General features: G+C 38.7%; 1 protein-coding gene across 22 annotated transcripts in view; it reads left to right on the forward strand.

Annotated features, from left to right (window-relative positions):
• Window positions 1-13,194, forward strand: part of DLG2 (discs large MAGUK scaffold protein 2) — a 984,895-nt gene that overhangs the window by 583,289 nt on the left and 388,412 nt on the right. For all 22 annotated transcript variants that reach the window (XM_063148780.1, XM_063148803.1, XM_063148779.1 and 19 more), the window contains one exon: window positions 11,775-11,828. In XM_063148780.1, coding sequence (XP_063004850.1) covers window positions 11,775-11,828 — 54 coding nt within the window. The remainder of the gene's footprint in view (window positions 1-11,774; window positions 11,829-13,194) is intronic.

The raw sequence follows: 13,194 nt of genomic DNA on the forward strand, positions 1-13,194 counted from the left end.
AGGTAGGGTAGGAGGAGACTGGATCTGTCCAAATGGTTCGGGGGGAAGGCTGCCTCATGTCTGAATGCCAGTTTCTTGGGATAGATGTTGAATTATTTTCAAGGTTGAAATGCTATTGTACAGGCACAAGAGAAAACTGAGTTCCTGAAGCTGAATATTTTTAGGACTGTGCTCTTTGATTCCTGTGTTCTACCTCTCTCCTGCCTTAAGCAGACAGCTCTGTTTGTGTTACTAAATGCTATGCTTCGTCCTTTTCCAGGTGTTCTCTCCTAGTGCCTGATGTATAGCGCATAACTTTCGGTTTCCTTTGCCAGGAAATGTTTTCTTTATCCCTTCTGACAGTAATCAAAGCTTATTTCTGAAAGCACTCTCCTGGAGTGTTTCCATTTAAAAAAAGAAAACCAAACCACCATCATATGAGAGACAGATATCCAGGAGATGTTTCTTATTGTTACTGTTTTTGCTATTATTACCAGAGGAAGAGGCTGCCTTGATGCTCTGAACCGTTTAATGTTCCAGTGTTTTGGGGGGTGCTGTTCAGTGCATGAAGGGTGGTTGTGACGTTTGAAGTTCCCTTAATTGGTTTGCAAACCTATCTTCTCAGTCTTGGTTTAGGTCAGTTCTGACAGTTTTTAGGTTTTGTGTCTTTGCCTGTTACATGTATTGTTTGATACAGTGAAAGATGAATGTTGTGTTTGTGTACAAGGGAAGTCATTCCATTTTGTGGGATAAGTGGCTTTTAATATATATATTCATGCAGTAAATTCAGAGCATGCAGAACTTTCCTGGTCCTTTTCAGGTCACTACTAATTATGTATACAATGAGCAGCATCCTAAATGTTTGTGTTTTACAAAGCAGAAAATATGTCTTGAAATCAGTGACTAAAAGATATCCTATAACCCAGGAATGATCATGTTTCAAAGTGCTGCCCTGTATTACTGTTTGTGCCCGCGTTATGAGAAAAAGAGCCGTGTTACTTGCTGCTAGATAAGTCACTGCTCCCACCTATTTTAATTTAGTTTAAGACTATTTTTTTGCTCAGTGTTTCTACATCCAATTCTAGCCAAAACAACGCTGTTAAGAAATGACAGAATGCTAAAGTGTAAAGATGGGGAAAGACCTCATGGGTCGCATCGCCCATCTGTCAGAATCTGAGTACTGCCTACAGCAGTCATTTCAGTGCTAACCTCTGTTTGTACAAATGAGTTTTAGGCAACAAAGCTTCAACCTTTCCACTAGGGAGACTATACTATACTATGGCTGAATTTGCCACATAGTTGTAGCTGTGGATAAAATCTACTGGCTGCCCTTGGCATGAAACTGAAAATATTCCCACCATAAAAATTGCAAAATATTGATTGAAAAACAGGCAAGTATAATTTTCCTGCTATGAAGTGCTATTGATTAATATCATCAAAGAATTATTTAAATATGTTTTTATATTTCTTCCCTTTGGTTTTAGTCCATTTTGTGAAGTTTATTTTTTAGTCTTATTTGCACCCATAATAGGACCATAATAGGTCCTATCCACCTATTTGCACCCACAATTTATTTTTTCAAGTTCACAAGGATGCTTTTCCCTTTATCATTTCTCAAGGAGAATCGCCTTCTTTTTTTCCAGGCCTATAATTTTAAGTGATGTGTATTTTTAAGGTTCTGTGCAACTTCTTTGAAAGAATGTTGGTTGTGCTGTACTCTCCAGTCATTTCCATTGTGATTCAGACTTATAATGGCCCTTGGCATTTTGTTTACTTAAGCAATGACCTATCATAGAGCTCCTTTTGTGGCACTGTTACTTCTCCTCAAGTTCAGTCTCTTTACATTGTTTCCTTAGTCGCCAAACCTATGGTGCCATGTTGCGTTGATTTTCTGTTTGGAAATTTTTTGCTTAATGCTATTTCTAAGAATTGAGAGATCAACAGCAATGCATTTTAATAGATTATGTGAGGAGAAGTAGGTGTAGCTTTCTTTCTCCGTGGAAAATTTCTCTTTATAGAGGATCCATAAGATGATAAATATATATGTTTAATCAGTTGCTAATTAACGTGTTTCTATTTTTACATGACAGCTTTCTTTGTGGCCACGGTACTGCTTCTACTTTCTCTTTGTTCAGAGATCTTGTTGTGGCTTTGCAGTACTTGGAAGGGTCTAAGTGAAAGATGGTGACAGACTTTTTAACAGGACCTGATGTGACAGGATAAGGGCTAATGGGGTGTTAAGTTGAAAGATGATTGTTTTAGATTAGATATAAGGAAGAGGTGATGGTGGTAAAATACCAGCACAGCTGCTCAGAGTTGGTGAATGCCCTACCCTGAAAATATTCAAGGTCAGGTTGGATGGGGCTCTGAATAACGTGATCTAGTTGAAGATGACACTGTTTATCACTCGGGCCTTGGAGTGGATGAGCTTCAAAGGTCTGTTCCAATTCAAACCATTCCACGATTTGAAGATTTGGTGTTTCTCCTGCTTGGCTACATTCATCTTATAGAAAGGCAGTTTTCTTAACTTGGGCCTGTTGTCATACAGAGCCACAAGGCAGGTGCTCCCTTCAGAGCCCAGCTGGAGTGAGTTCATGTCTGCACAGGACACATTGTGTACTCAACATTTTATTTCATAACTAAAGTCTGCTCTTTTGCCTTCTTCTGCTGGTCCAGTCTCACCTCCAGTAAGTGATTTGTAGGTTTTTCAGAAAATAAAGTGACTAAATAAAAGATGCTGAACAAGTATATGTTCTACAGTGAAATTTCAGAATAATTGTGTTTTGAAGGCAAAGCAGATTTGGTTTAGGGAATTTAATTTTCTTGCCAGTTTACATAAACATTTAATTATTGCATTGCATATTGAGAAACAAAGATGACAAACTCATACCAAGGGAAAACACTTAATCTTGAGATTCATCTTCACTGCAGACACCTCCCCTCCTCTAGCCATCACTTCAGGTCCCACTCAGTGCCTCTGGGGAATGAGGGATTTGAGGTTCCTCACACATGGAGCTGGAGCTGGGGTCAGGACATGCTTGTTTCTCTTTGCTGCTCCTTTTCCCCCCACCCATTTCTTCCTTATTACTGGTTTCTCCTGCCCCGGTGGTGGGTCTGGTGTGACACTGGCTGGAGCCACCTGTGCACAGCATAGGGCAGCCCTGGCTTCTCCTCACAGGAGCTTCCCTTGCAGTCCACAGCTCCCTTGCTGTTTCCATCCAGTAGGGAGCAGAAGGCAAGCAGGAGAGACACAAAATTCACTAGGATGCTTCACTAGGATGCACTCCTTAAACTAGATGCTTGGATGTAGCAGAGTGAGGAATAACAAGGTGTGAAGTCTAGAAATTGGACTGATTTTTCTTCTCTGTGCAAAATTTTTAAACTATGAGGGAAATTGGTCCTAAAAATAAAAAGAAAATGTCATTTGCATATTTCCACTGTCTGCCCTTCATCAAGATTGCATCATTCAAAAGGGAGCATCCTCTTCAATCAGTAACAACCTGATGTCATTACAAAGTTTCACAAGGAGGGCCCTGGCTAAGACTGGCAGCTGGTGCTGTTCCTGCTGGGTGCTACAACCTGTAAAATTATGGAAAATCTGGCAGTTCTGGCATGTGCTGTCCTGCAAGCCACCCACAGAGCACTCAGGTTCTCAGGCAGAAGGACATCAGCAAGAAAACTGAGATTTAAAAATGGTTGGCAAGCCCTGTAGTAAAGTGCCAAATAGTTGTAATTTATGTAGTGGAGCATCTCCACTGAGAAATGCATTTTATGCCACATGAAGCTAAACCATGTAAAAGAGCTAATTCCCCCCGAGCCCTGGATAGCTGCACTTCACACATTGATGTTTGTCTTTTAAACTGATGTACTGTGAGTGCAGTGGTCCTGCAGTGATTTAGGGTTTGAAACAAGCTGTCGGGCAAGCTATATATATTTGATATATTTGGAATTATTTCGTTAATTTTATTCATCACTTAGAGATTCTGGGACATAAAGGGGCACTCTGGGACATCAATTAAAACTTTTCCAGAGGACATTATAGAAGTTTAGTTTCACTGACATAAAAATCAAAACATTCTTTGTTCCAGCGCAGACCAATTTGAATTTGCAGTTTATTGCAGATATTCAAAATCAAGATTGTTTCTTTAAGTTACTTAAAAGTATATACATTAAGTGAAAGCCTTTGGCAAAATAGCTTTGCCTCTGTACATACTTAGCCAGAATCTGTGAGTTAATTTGATGCATTATATGGACCACAGTAAATCCCAACCCTCCTCATGGCCACTTCAGTGCCAAAACTAGATTTTTCTTGATTTTGGTATTTGTGCTATTAGGACCTTTCCCAAACTCTAAAACTTTTCTATTTCCTATTCTTTTGTCTGTGTGGACAGTTTTAACTCTGACACCAGTAAGCCTTGATGACTTCTGCCCTTGATAAGCAGAGACGAGCACTCTTTGGCACTGATTCTTTTCTTGATGGGCTCCTGTTTACAGTGCTGAATGTAACAGATTACCTGAAAGCAGGTGTTTCACTCTTTAAGATTCATGTTCTGATAACCTCTTCAAGAGTTACTGAATTTGGTTAAAGTAATTCCCCTGTTTCACATTTAGTTTTGTATTCTCTCTTTTTTTTTTTTTTTTTGTTCTCTTCATCTGCATTATAATTTTTAGTCTATTTGTTTCTTTGTTTTTGAGGAGGGTTTTTATAACTCCATGCAGAAATGTTACACTCAAATTTCAAGTATTTCATGATATAAAAAGGTAACAGAATAAGACACTGGATAACTTCTTTGTAAGCTTAGTGTACCATGATGTTAAAAATAAAAAGCCATATGGTGAGTAAGGCAGCCTTGACTTTTGAAAGAAAGGAGGAAAAGCCAAATATGAAAAGATACCGTAATTAGGTTGGAAGTGCAGTCCAGATCCAGCCCCTCCATTGTTTGTATTGGGATCACACCTGTGTTTGTTTTTCCTCTGGCCCTGCTCAGCCTTTGGAGAAAGTTTTGCAGTGTTTGTAGATGCGGCACTCAGGGACGTGGTTTAGTAGTGGGCTTGGCAGTGCTGGGTTAGCATTTGGACTCTATGACTTTAGAACTCTTCCAACATAAATGATTCTAGGATTCCTTGAAAGAAATAGCTGCAATTTTATTTTGATTTTATTTTTCTCCCTCTGGAAAGAGTTCTATGTTTGTGCACACTGAGGCTGGAAAAAAAAAAACAAATAAAGCACACAGCTAGGTCAAATAGGATGCCTAAAATCTAGATGCATGCATTTCTTCTGGTCTCTTTTGAGTCTGTGTGCATTCCTGTGTATTAGCACAGAATCACAGAATATGCTGAGTTGGAAAGGACCCATAAGGATCATCAAGTGCAATTCCTGGCCCTGCGCAGGACATCCCCAGGAGTCACACCATGTGCCTGAGAGCACTGTCCAAATGCTTATTGAACTCTGCCAGACTTGGTGCTGTGAGCACTTCCCTGGGGAGCCTGTTCCAGTGGCCAGAGAGCTTTTCCCATTGATATTTCTATGTCCTTCATTAGATCTTATACTGGGGAAAAAATTATGTTACCTTAATCATTGCTATTTCAACCTGCTAACAGGTAACGTCATTACAGGGGAAACTTCAGCAACTATAAAGTAGGTGCTTTTCTTCTCAATCCCTCTGATAGCCTTTGAATCCGCACAGAACAGAAATGTTTAATTTTCCTTGTGTATGAGTTTTGGGGTTTTTTTAATAATGCAAATTAATATAGTTTTAAATAGGAAATTATTCCTACAGATTAGGCAAAAACAATGTAAAACTCCATGTCTGCAAATAAGGCCACCTCCTTTGAAAAGTGCAGTTTACATTTAAACTAAATGGCTTTGTATGAGGTTGCATTATATACAAAGGGAGTGGTCTTGAGGATTTCTTGAGGCATTTTTGTTCTTTCATGGCATCTGCGATCTGCAAGCAAAGCTGTTTTTGCCTTCTGTTTTATGTCTCAGAGCAGAGGTAGAATTGTTTGCTGCTAAGTCATTCTTTAGATGTTCAAAGAGGTTCTCTATCTTTTACATTTTCTGATTAATAGAAATGAAATGTCTTTTTATCTTTTAGTCTTTCAGTTTGTAATTCAGTGGTAAATACGAAAAAAGGTGCTGTGTGTTCTGTGATCTTGAGGCCTTATAGCATGCCAGGGAATTACTGTTTTGACATCTAAATTGTCATTTAATCTTTCCTGCCATTGTGTGTAAATGTAAATCTATTTCTTGCAATTGTGAAATTCCTGAAAACAGGAACTTAACCTAATTCACTATCACTTTCTTAAGGCCTTAAGCAGTCTTACACTGTGTATCTGAGAGATGCAGCATGCCCTATTCGTACACATATAGGGACTGCTCTACTTTGTATTATTAAGACACAAAGTGCTAACATTTTGAAGTAATACAAAACTGCAAATGTATATTTCAGAGAGTGTTTCAGAGCTTAGGGCTGATTGCCTGGAAAGATGAGCCTTTAATTCTGATATACAGGCCAGAGTTCATTGTCTGCACAAGATGGCAATAAGCCACTGACAACTCAACTTATTTTTCAAATGGTAATACATACACAATTGTATTACTCTCAATTTCGCCACCCACTTATTTTGAGTTAATTAAATGTAATAATGTAGGCAATGATGGTGATTCCTTAACAAGAAAAGCAGTAGAGAGTTCTAACAGCCTCAAGTTGTGTGAGAGGAGGTTGAGATTGGATATTAAGAAAAAAGCCCTCACTGAAAGGATGGTCAAGCCTTGGAACAGGCTGCCCAGGAAAGCAGTGTACCTGGAAATGTTCAAAATCCAGTTAGGTGGGGTGCTTAGGGACATGGTTTAGGGGTGGATCTGGCAGTGCTGGATTATTGGTTGGATTTGATCCTAGAGGTCATTACCAATCTTATGATGCTATGAAATTAAAATTGCTGTTGGTGTTGAATATAGTCCTGCATAGTAGGAACACTTAAAACAAGGACTTATGAATGCTGCAGAAAGCAACCCAGTATGATATGGATAGTCTCTAAAACTGTGAGTAGTATGATTAAAACCAGTCTACCAGGATAATGCTAGCATTCATGGTAGAGGGAAAGTTCACGTTGTCTGAGAGGTATGAGTCATACCATACACTTGTAGAGAATTTGGCAGCAGAGTAATTGTTCACTAACCATGTGCCTTTTTTTCTGTTTCTACTGGCTTCAAGTGCTTTTACTCTGTCTTGCTTCTAAGTTGTGCTTTTGGCAGAAAAGCAAGCAGAACAATCTTGTATACATTTGTGGAAGCAAAGCGTTTTATGCTCAAGTCCTTTAAGAAGAAGAATAAGAAAAATCTTCAATTTTTACTTTTTTTCCCAAAGCTATTCAAGTTTTGTCTCAGCTATGCCCGTCTTTCACTGCAGCTGTCAGTGTGATGCCTTTTTTCAAAGCACAGAGATGGCTTTCAAAGCACTCAGCTGAAAGGAGTGCTTGCAGTCAAGGGTAGGAGGAAGGTTCATGCAGGGAGCAGGAGCTGTAAGTCTGACTGCACAGTACATTGTCAGCTTAGTATAATACTTCATGTATAGCTGGGGATTGGGATGGAGAGGGAAGTGAGTGAGGAATGGGGAAAACAGGAATACTCAATTACTACACTCAGTAATATTCACACTTCTGGTGATTGGCTTGGTTTTATTTTGCATCTGGGAAAAGCTGGTAAAGTGTAATTTACTTGGTAAACTGCGAATCAGTGTCTTGGTCAAGATGGCAGAGGAGGTCAAAGAGCAGAGTTAGGAACAAAGTAATTCTCTTCCAGGAAGCTACTTCTTGTCAACCAGTCTGAAGCCTAGATAAAGCCTATATAGATCTGTGTAGGTATACAGATTGAGAGATGAGGCAGTGCTATCTCAAAGACACTATAGGCAGAACTTCTCAAGTGAATCTAGACGTGTTTTTGCATGCCTTTGTTAATTTATGCACAGTTGGTAATACTGTTGATGAATCCTGGTTCATAGATTTGTCAATGTTCTCCATTAGAAGTACAGAGATACCTGGGTATCTTTTTTGAGATTTTGGTGAACCAGTGTGATATGTTTTCAAGTCATCTTTTCGTAGATACAGACACATCATTCTGGAAAGTAAAATCTTTAGCTCCTTTTTGATACTGATCTTCTCCCTTCAGTAATTTCACGGTGGTTACAGGACTGTTTTGATTCTGTTGTGTACTCCATGGCTAGCACTATATTTAGGGCTCTCTCCAGTGATTGCAAACTGTCTTCTCAACTTTGCATGATTGAAATCTCCTACTTGAAAGCATCAGCTACAATCAGGACCCAGCTAATGAAATAATCTCCATTTCCTGCACTTTAATGCAATTTTGCAGCTCAGGAGGTTAGTGTTCTTCGAATTACCATATATCAGAGAGATAGGAGCAAGATGTTTCCATTAAATCATATTTCTTATTAAAAAAAAAACAAAAAACAAAAAAAAAAAAAAAAAACAAAAAAAAAAACAAAAAACCAGAAACCAAAATAAATACCTCCCCCCAAAAAAATCCCAAAAACCAAAGCAAAACAACCAAACCAAAACCTAAAAAGTCAAGTTGTAACAGGAAGCACTGTCTCACACACACACATAATCACATGCCCAGATATCAACAGGAGGACCAGAGGAGGCAAATGCACTGATATCAGTTGTGAGTGCTTTTAGTCACTAAATCCATCTGAAACTATTGTGCTGTGAATTTTTTCATGCCTGTCTGTCTGAACAGGATAAATGCCCCAGTTGCAGAGAATCATCATTTTGATAGTTTGGTATAGTTTTCCCATCAGTAAAGAATACAGTAAGCACAGTGTTGAAATGAACCCTGAGTGATAGACTGCCTTGAAAACTAATTCTTTACAGGCTCTGCAGCAGAGCCAGTCAGGAAAGGATCAAATCACTCAAAGGAGCAGCTTTCAGTGCTCAGACTTTTCCTATGGAAGGGGTGATGGACCAAGTGATAACCCAGGGATCAGGATTAGCTAGGAAGCTAATAAATGGAAGCATCATGGTGAGTGTCCATGGTCTGGGCCTCCAGAACATTTTGTCAAGGCTCACAAAGGACAGAGGGAGGTGATTAAAAAGAGGGAGGTCAGTTTACAAATGTTTACAAGTGTTTGGATTTACCTTGTCAACCTAACATCTTTCTGTGATGAGAAATCTGCTAGCTCTGTGGATGAGGGAAGATCAGTAGATGTCATTTGCCTGGATTTTGGCAAGGTTTTCAGCTCAAATTCTCTTTCATAGCCAAATAAGAGAGAAACTAAATGTATGGGTTTACTAGAAGATGAGTGGGACACTGGCTAGACCAGCAGACCCAAAGAGCAGTGGTCAGCAGTTCAGTTACTTGTGGTGCTCGTGAAGTTGATGGAGGTGCTAATGCTGTTTATCTTCATTAATAACCAGAATGATTATATAGAGAACATTGTCAGCAAGGTTTGAGGTAACACCAGACTGGGAAGAGCAGATCATACACTGAACCGTTCCCTGCTCTGCAGAGGAATATTGGAGAAGGAGAAATGTGCTGAGAGGAACCTCACCAAGTTCAATGAGAACATACAGGAGTTCCCCATGACAGAATAAAACATGGAGCAGTCCCAGCCAGGCACAGTCTGGCTAAGCTGCAGCTTTGTAGAGAGGAGAACAAGGTGCGCATGAGTCAGCCATTGCAGCAGGGAGGGGGGATGGCAAGCTGGGCTGCACTTCCAGCCTGGGCAGCAGGGTGAGGGACATCTCATCCCCTTGTCACACTGCACCAGGAGTACTCTGTCCAGTCCTAAGTGTTCCCACAGTTGTTTCTGATTTCTTTAGCTTTACTTCAGGAAAATCTGATATAGATAAAAGGCTTTGTTCTTTAGTAGGTTAAAGAGATTTGGGTGAATGCTTTGGAGAATGACTTCTGAAAGATTTTTGTTATTTTAGTAGATACTGTTTTTTAAATCATCAGTGGAAAGATGCTTTTATTCTGAAAATGGCAATTTTTTTTTTGTAGTTGGTTAAAGACCAACACAGTAGGTAAAAATAAAAAGGAGATAAAATCAATACTGTAAAAAATTGCCAAGCTTATTCTTCCCGTAGCAAAAGTATCACTTTTTAAGTGTATTGAGCTAAATATTAGTGTAAGTAAAAACTGTTATTCTAAAAAGGAAATAATTTGTTTTACCTCCAATGATAATACAACTATAGGCATATTCCATATGCCTAAAGCTAAAATATTATAATCATATGACCTTCTGCTTTTACCTATCATGTCAGTGTGTCCAGTGTTTTGGGACACAACACTGGACACACTGAGAATAACATATTTGAGAATAACAGGGTATGGACCTATAATAGCTTTTCAGATACTAAGCATTTTAATACCAAATAATACCTTACCATGACACTGGTCCATGCTATGAAATGAAGATACACCAAATTGTATGCATTTAATTTTAATTCACAGTTACACAGTTGTATAGAAATTATGGCATTAATCAGCAGTAGCTTTTGTCCAGTAATATAACATTTCTTTGAACACAGAATTATCCTTGAATGACTGCACAAAACCTGTGTTATTCTCACGTTATTTGAATTATTGCAGTAATGTCACATTCCTAATTTGGGCTGGTAACAACCAAAGGTTTGAAATCCCACAGTAAATATTTGATGACAGAAATAGGATCAGTGTTTTCAGCATGCCTGCCATGCACAAAGAGACCCTGCAGTCTGTATGAGTTTAAAGTGCAGTCATTCATTGACGAATACACAGTGCAGATGAATAGAGCTAGTGAGCTACTGTGCTAAGCATTAGTGCTTTCATCAGCCCAGTACAGTGACTGAAGAGTCTGCTGCCCAAGTAGGCATGAGAAGGAGTGCCTCCCATCACTTTGTACTACATTGACTACATATAGGTCCTTCTGAGTCCTTGATTTGTTAGCAATCCCATCCCAGCAGTCCTGCCTCAGTTTGACGTTTTACTGATGGTGCTTGCCTCTGGCTCACACCTTCTCGCAACTTCCTGGTTTTCTCCAGAGTCCGAGCCAAGCTTATGCAGCTGAGTCATATCAGAGCTTGGCATTGGGTCAGTACCACTGAATGCCAGAATGGAAAGAGCAAGTGGTTCAGGTGGTTGGAAACGAGCCTGGATATGAGTTTCATCAAGAAATTAAAGATCAGGTTGGGCAGCTTTGCAGATGCTCAAGTCTTTTTAAACTGTCCTGTATTTCAATCTGAACCTCAGCTGAGTGTATATGAACCATGCCAATTATATATAAAGGTATATAGCGCAATATACCTTTGACATAAATATCACCATATATGTGCTTATACATATCCTATACAGTACTCCTAAGCAGTGTAAGCCTTAAATGTTTCTCCTCTGTAAAGATCAGTTCATCATCTTGGTTCAAACGCAAGAGGTGGATTTGTCAGGTTTATTTGAAGCCGAAACCCTCAACCACAATATCCCCTAATTGAAAGGTGGATACATCAGGTTTCTTACAGTTCTACTAAAAAATGCGCAGCTGGATAATATATATTCAGGATGTGGTCCAAAGCCTGGAGAAACTAAAAAGAAATGCCATAGTGAGCTCTGGTTTGTAGGCTGAGAATCTATTTCCTTCATCCTTGACTGAGCAGGTACCCACAGTTATATACTGTTGTATGATTTTAATTCAGTGGGAGAATGGGCTTTTAGGCTTTTAAGTTAATGCATAAGTATGGGTATTTCCATATTAATGAATTTCAGGTCTTTAAATTTATTTTCTCTTTTTTTTCCATTTCAGGCAAGCCCTGCCCCTATAATTGTCAACACAGACACCTTGGACACGATCCCTTATGTAAGTATTAAAGGTTTTTTTATAAATATATAGAGTTGGTTTATTTTCACACAGAAATTCTGTTTGGTATTGCATAGAAGCTACCTTATAAACAAATATTGCAATTAATAATTTCTTTTATAGTTACATAGTAAAATCTTTTCTGGGAAAAGAAATTGGGAATGACAATTGCACTCACAGGTGCAATTGAATCACAGGTGAATCACACCTTATTATATACACCCAATTTGTAGTTTATGTTTACTAAAACTAGTCTTTCTTTGAAAAAAAGAAAAGTGATTTGCTTAAGGCTGTCACCCTTACCAGCAACATGAGTATTTGCTTTTAGAGCCATGCGCACCCTGCTAGTGTAATAGAAAGATTCCTGGATGCACAATGTATTTTGAAGTGGTGCAATATCCCTTCATTTGTCTCTCTATACTTCTTTTGTAGATGGAAATTGCTCACGATAAATTACAGCTCAAACTAATTGACTTAATATTTTCCTATTAATGTCTCTTCTTTTTTATGACTTCTAGGAAACAGATCATCATAAAATAAATGCATGTTTTTATTAGATTTTTAAAAATCTGGTTTTTCTACAAACATTTGGTATTATTGTTGCTTAGACTGTAAAATCAGCTATAGTTGAAGATAAAGGACATAGAAAAACACAAAACAAACACATCACAAAGAGAGTAAGAGGCTTAAATGATTGGAGGAAAGAAGAGCAAGTAGCACAAAGCTAGCCAGCCAGTATCTAATCTTTCTTTTTGCATCATCTTAGTTCTCTTTTTGAAGCTTCTAATTAATGTCTCTCATCTGTCGTGTTTTATCCACATCTGTTTCTTATGATACCAATGTATAAGCCTAATTATTTATCTACCTACACGAATCATGTTGCTGTGTTCTGGCTTTCAGAAGACTGTTGATGAGGTAGTTTAATAGGGGTTGTCCTGGCCAGTTTGTTACTGACAATTCATAAAATTTAGAAATTACGGTGCATAGCACAGGTAAAGATCACAGCCAAGAGCAATTTAGAAGAATGGCAGTGCTCTAAAGCAGAAGAGAATTAAGTCCCTTGATGGGAATATGAACTATTGGGAAGGGTGAAAAAGTTAAATAGAATTTCTCTGTTCATTTGCATGCAGCTTTTTTAAAAGGCTTCCTATAATTTCTGTCTCAGTTTTCCATCCTAACATCAAAACCATCTGCTGTGGTCTCACTTTCAATAGGTCTGTCTGGCGGTTCTCCTGTATTTTGATGAGACATTTTATACTTTGTATTTTCTAGTCTTCCAGGAGGGACACTGTGAGCCCCAGTTCTCATTTTCAGCACTGGACCTGTGCCCAGGATCCTCTGCAGCTACGGTGTTAGAATCCCTAAA

Source organism: Melospiza melodia, chromosome 2, assembly GCF_035770615.1.
Source record: "Melospiza melodia melodia isolate bMelMel2 chromosome 2, bMelMel2.pri, whole genome shotgun sequence".
Classification (NCBI taxonomy): Eukaryota; Metazoa; Chordata; class Aves; order Passeriformes; family Passerellidae; genus Melospiza; species Melospiza melodia.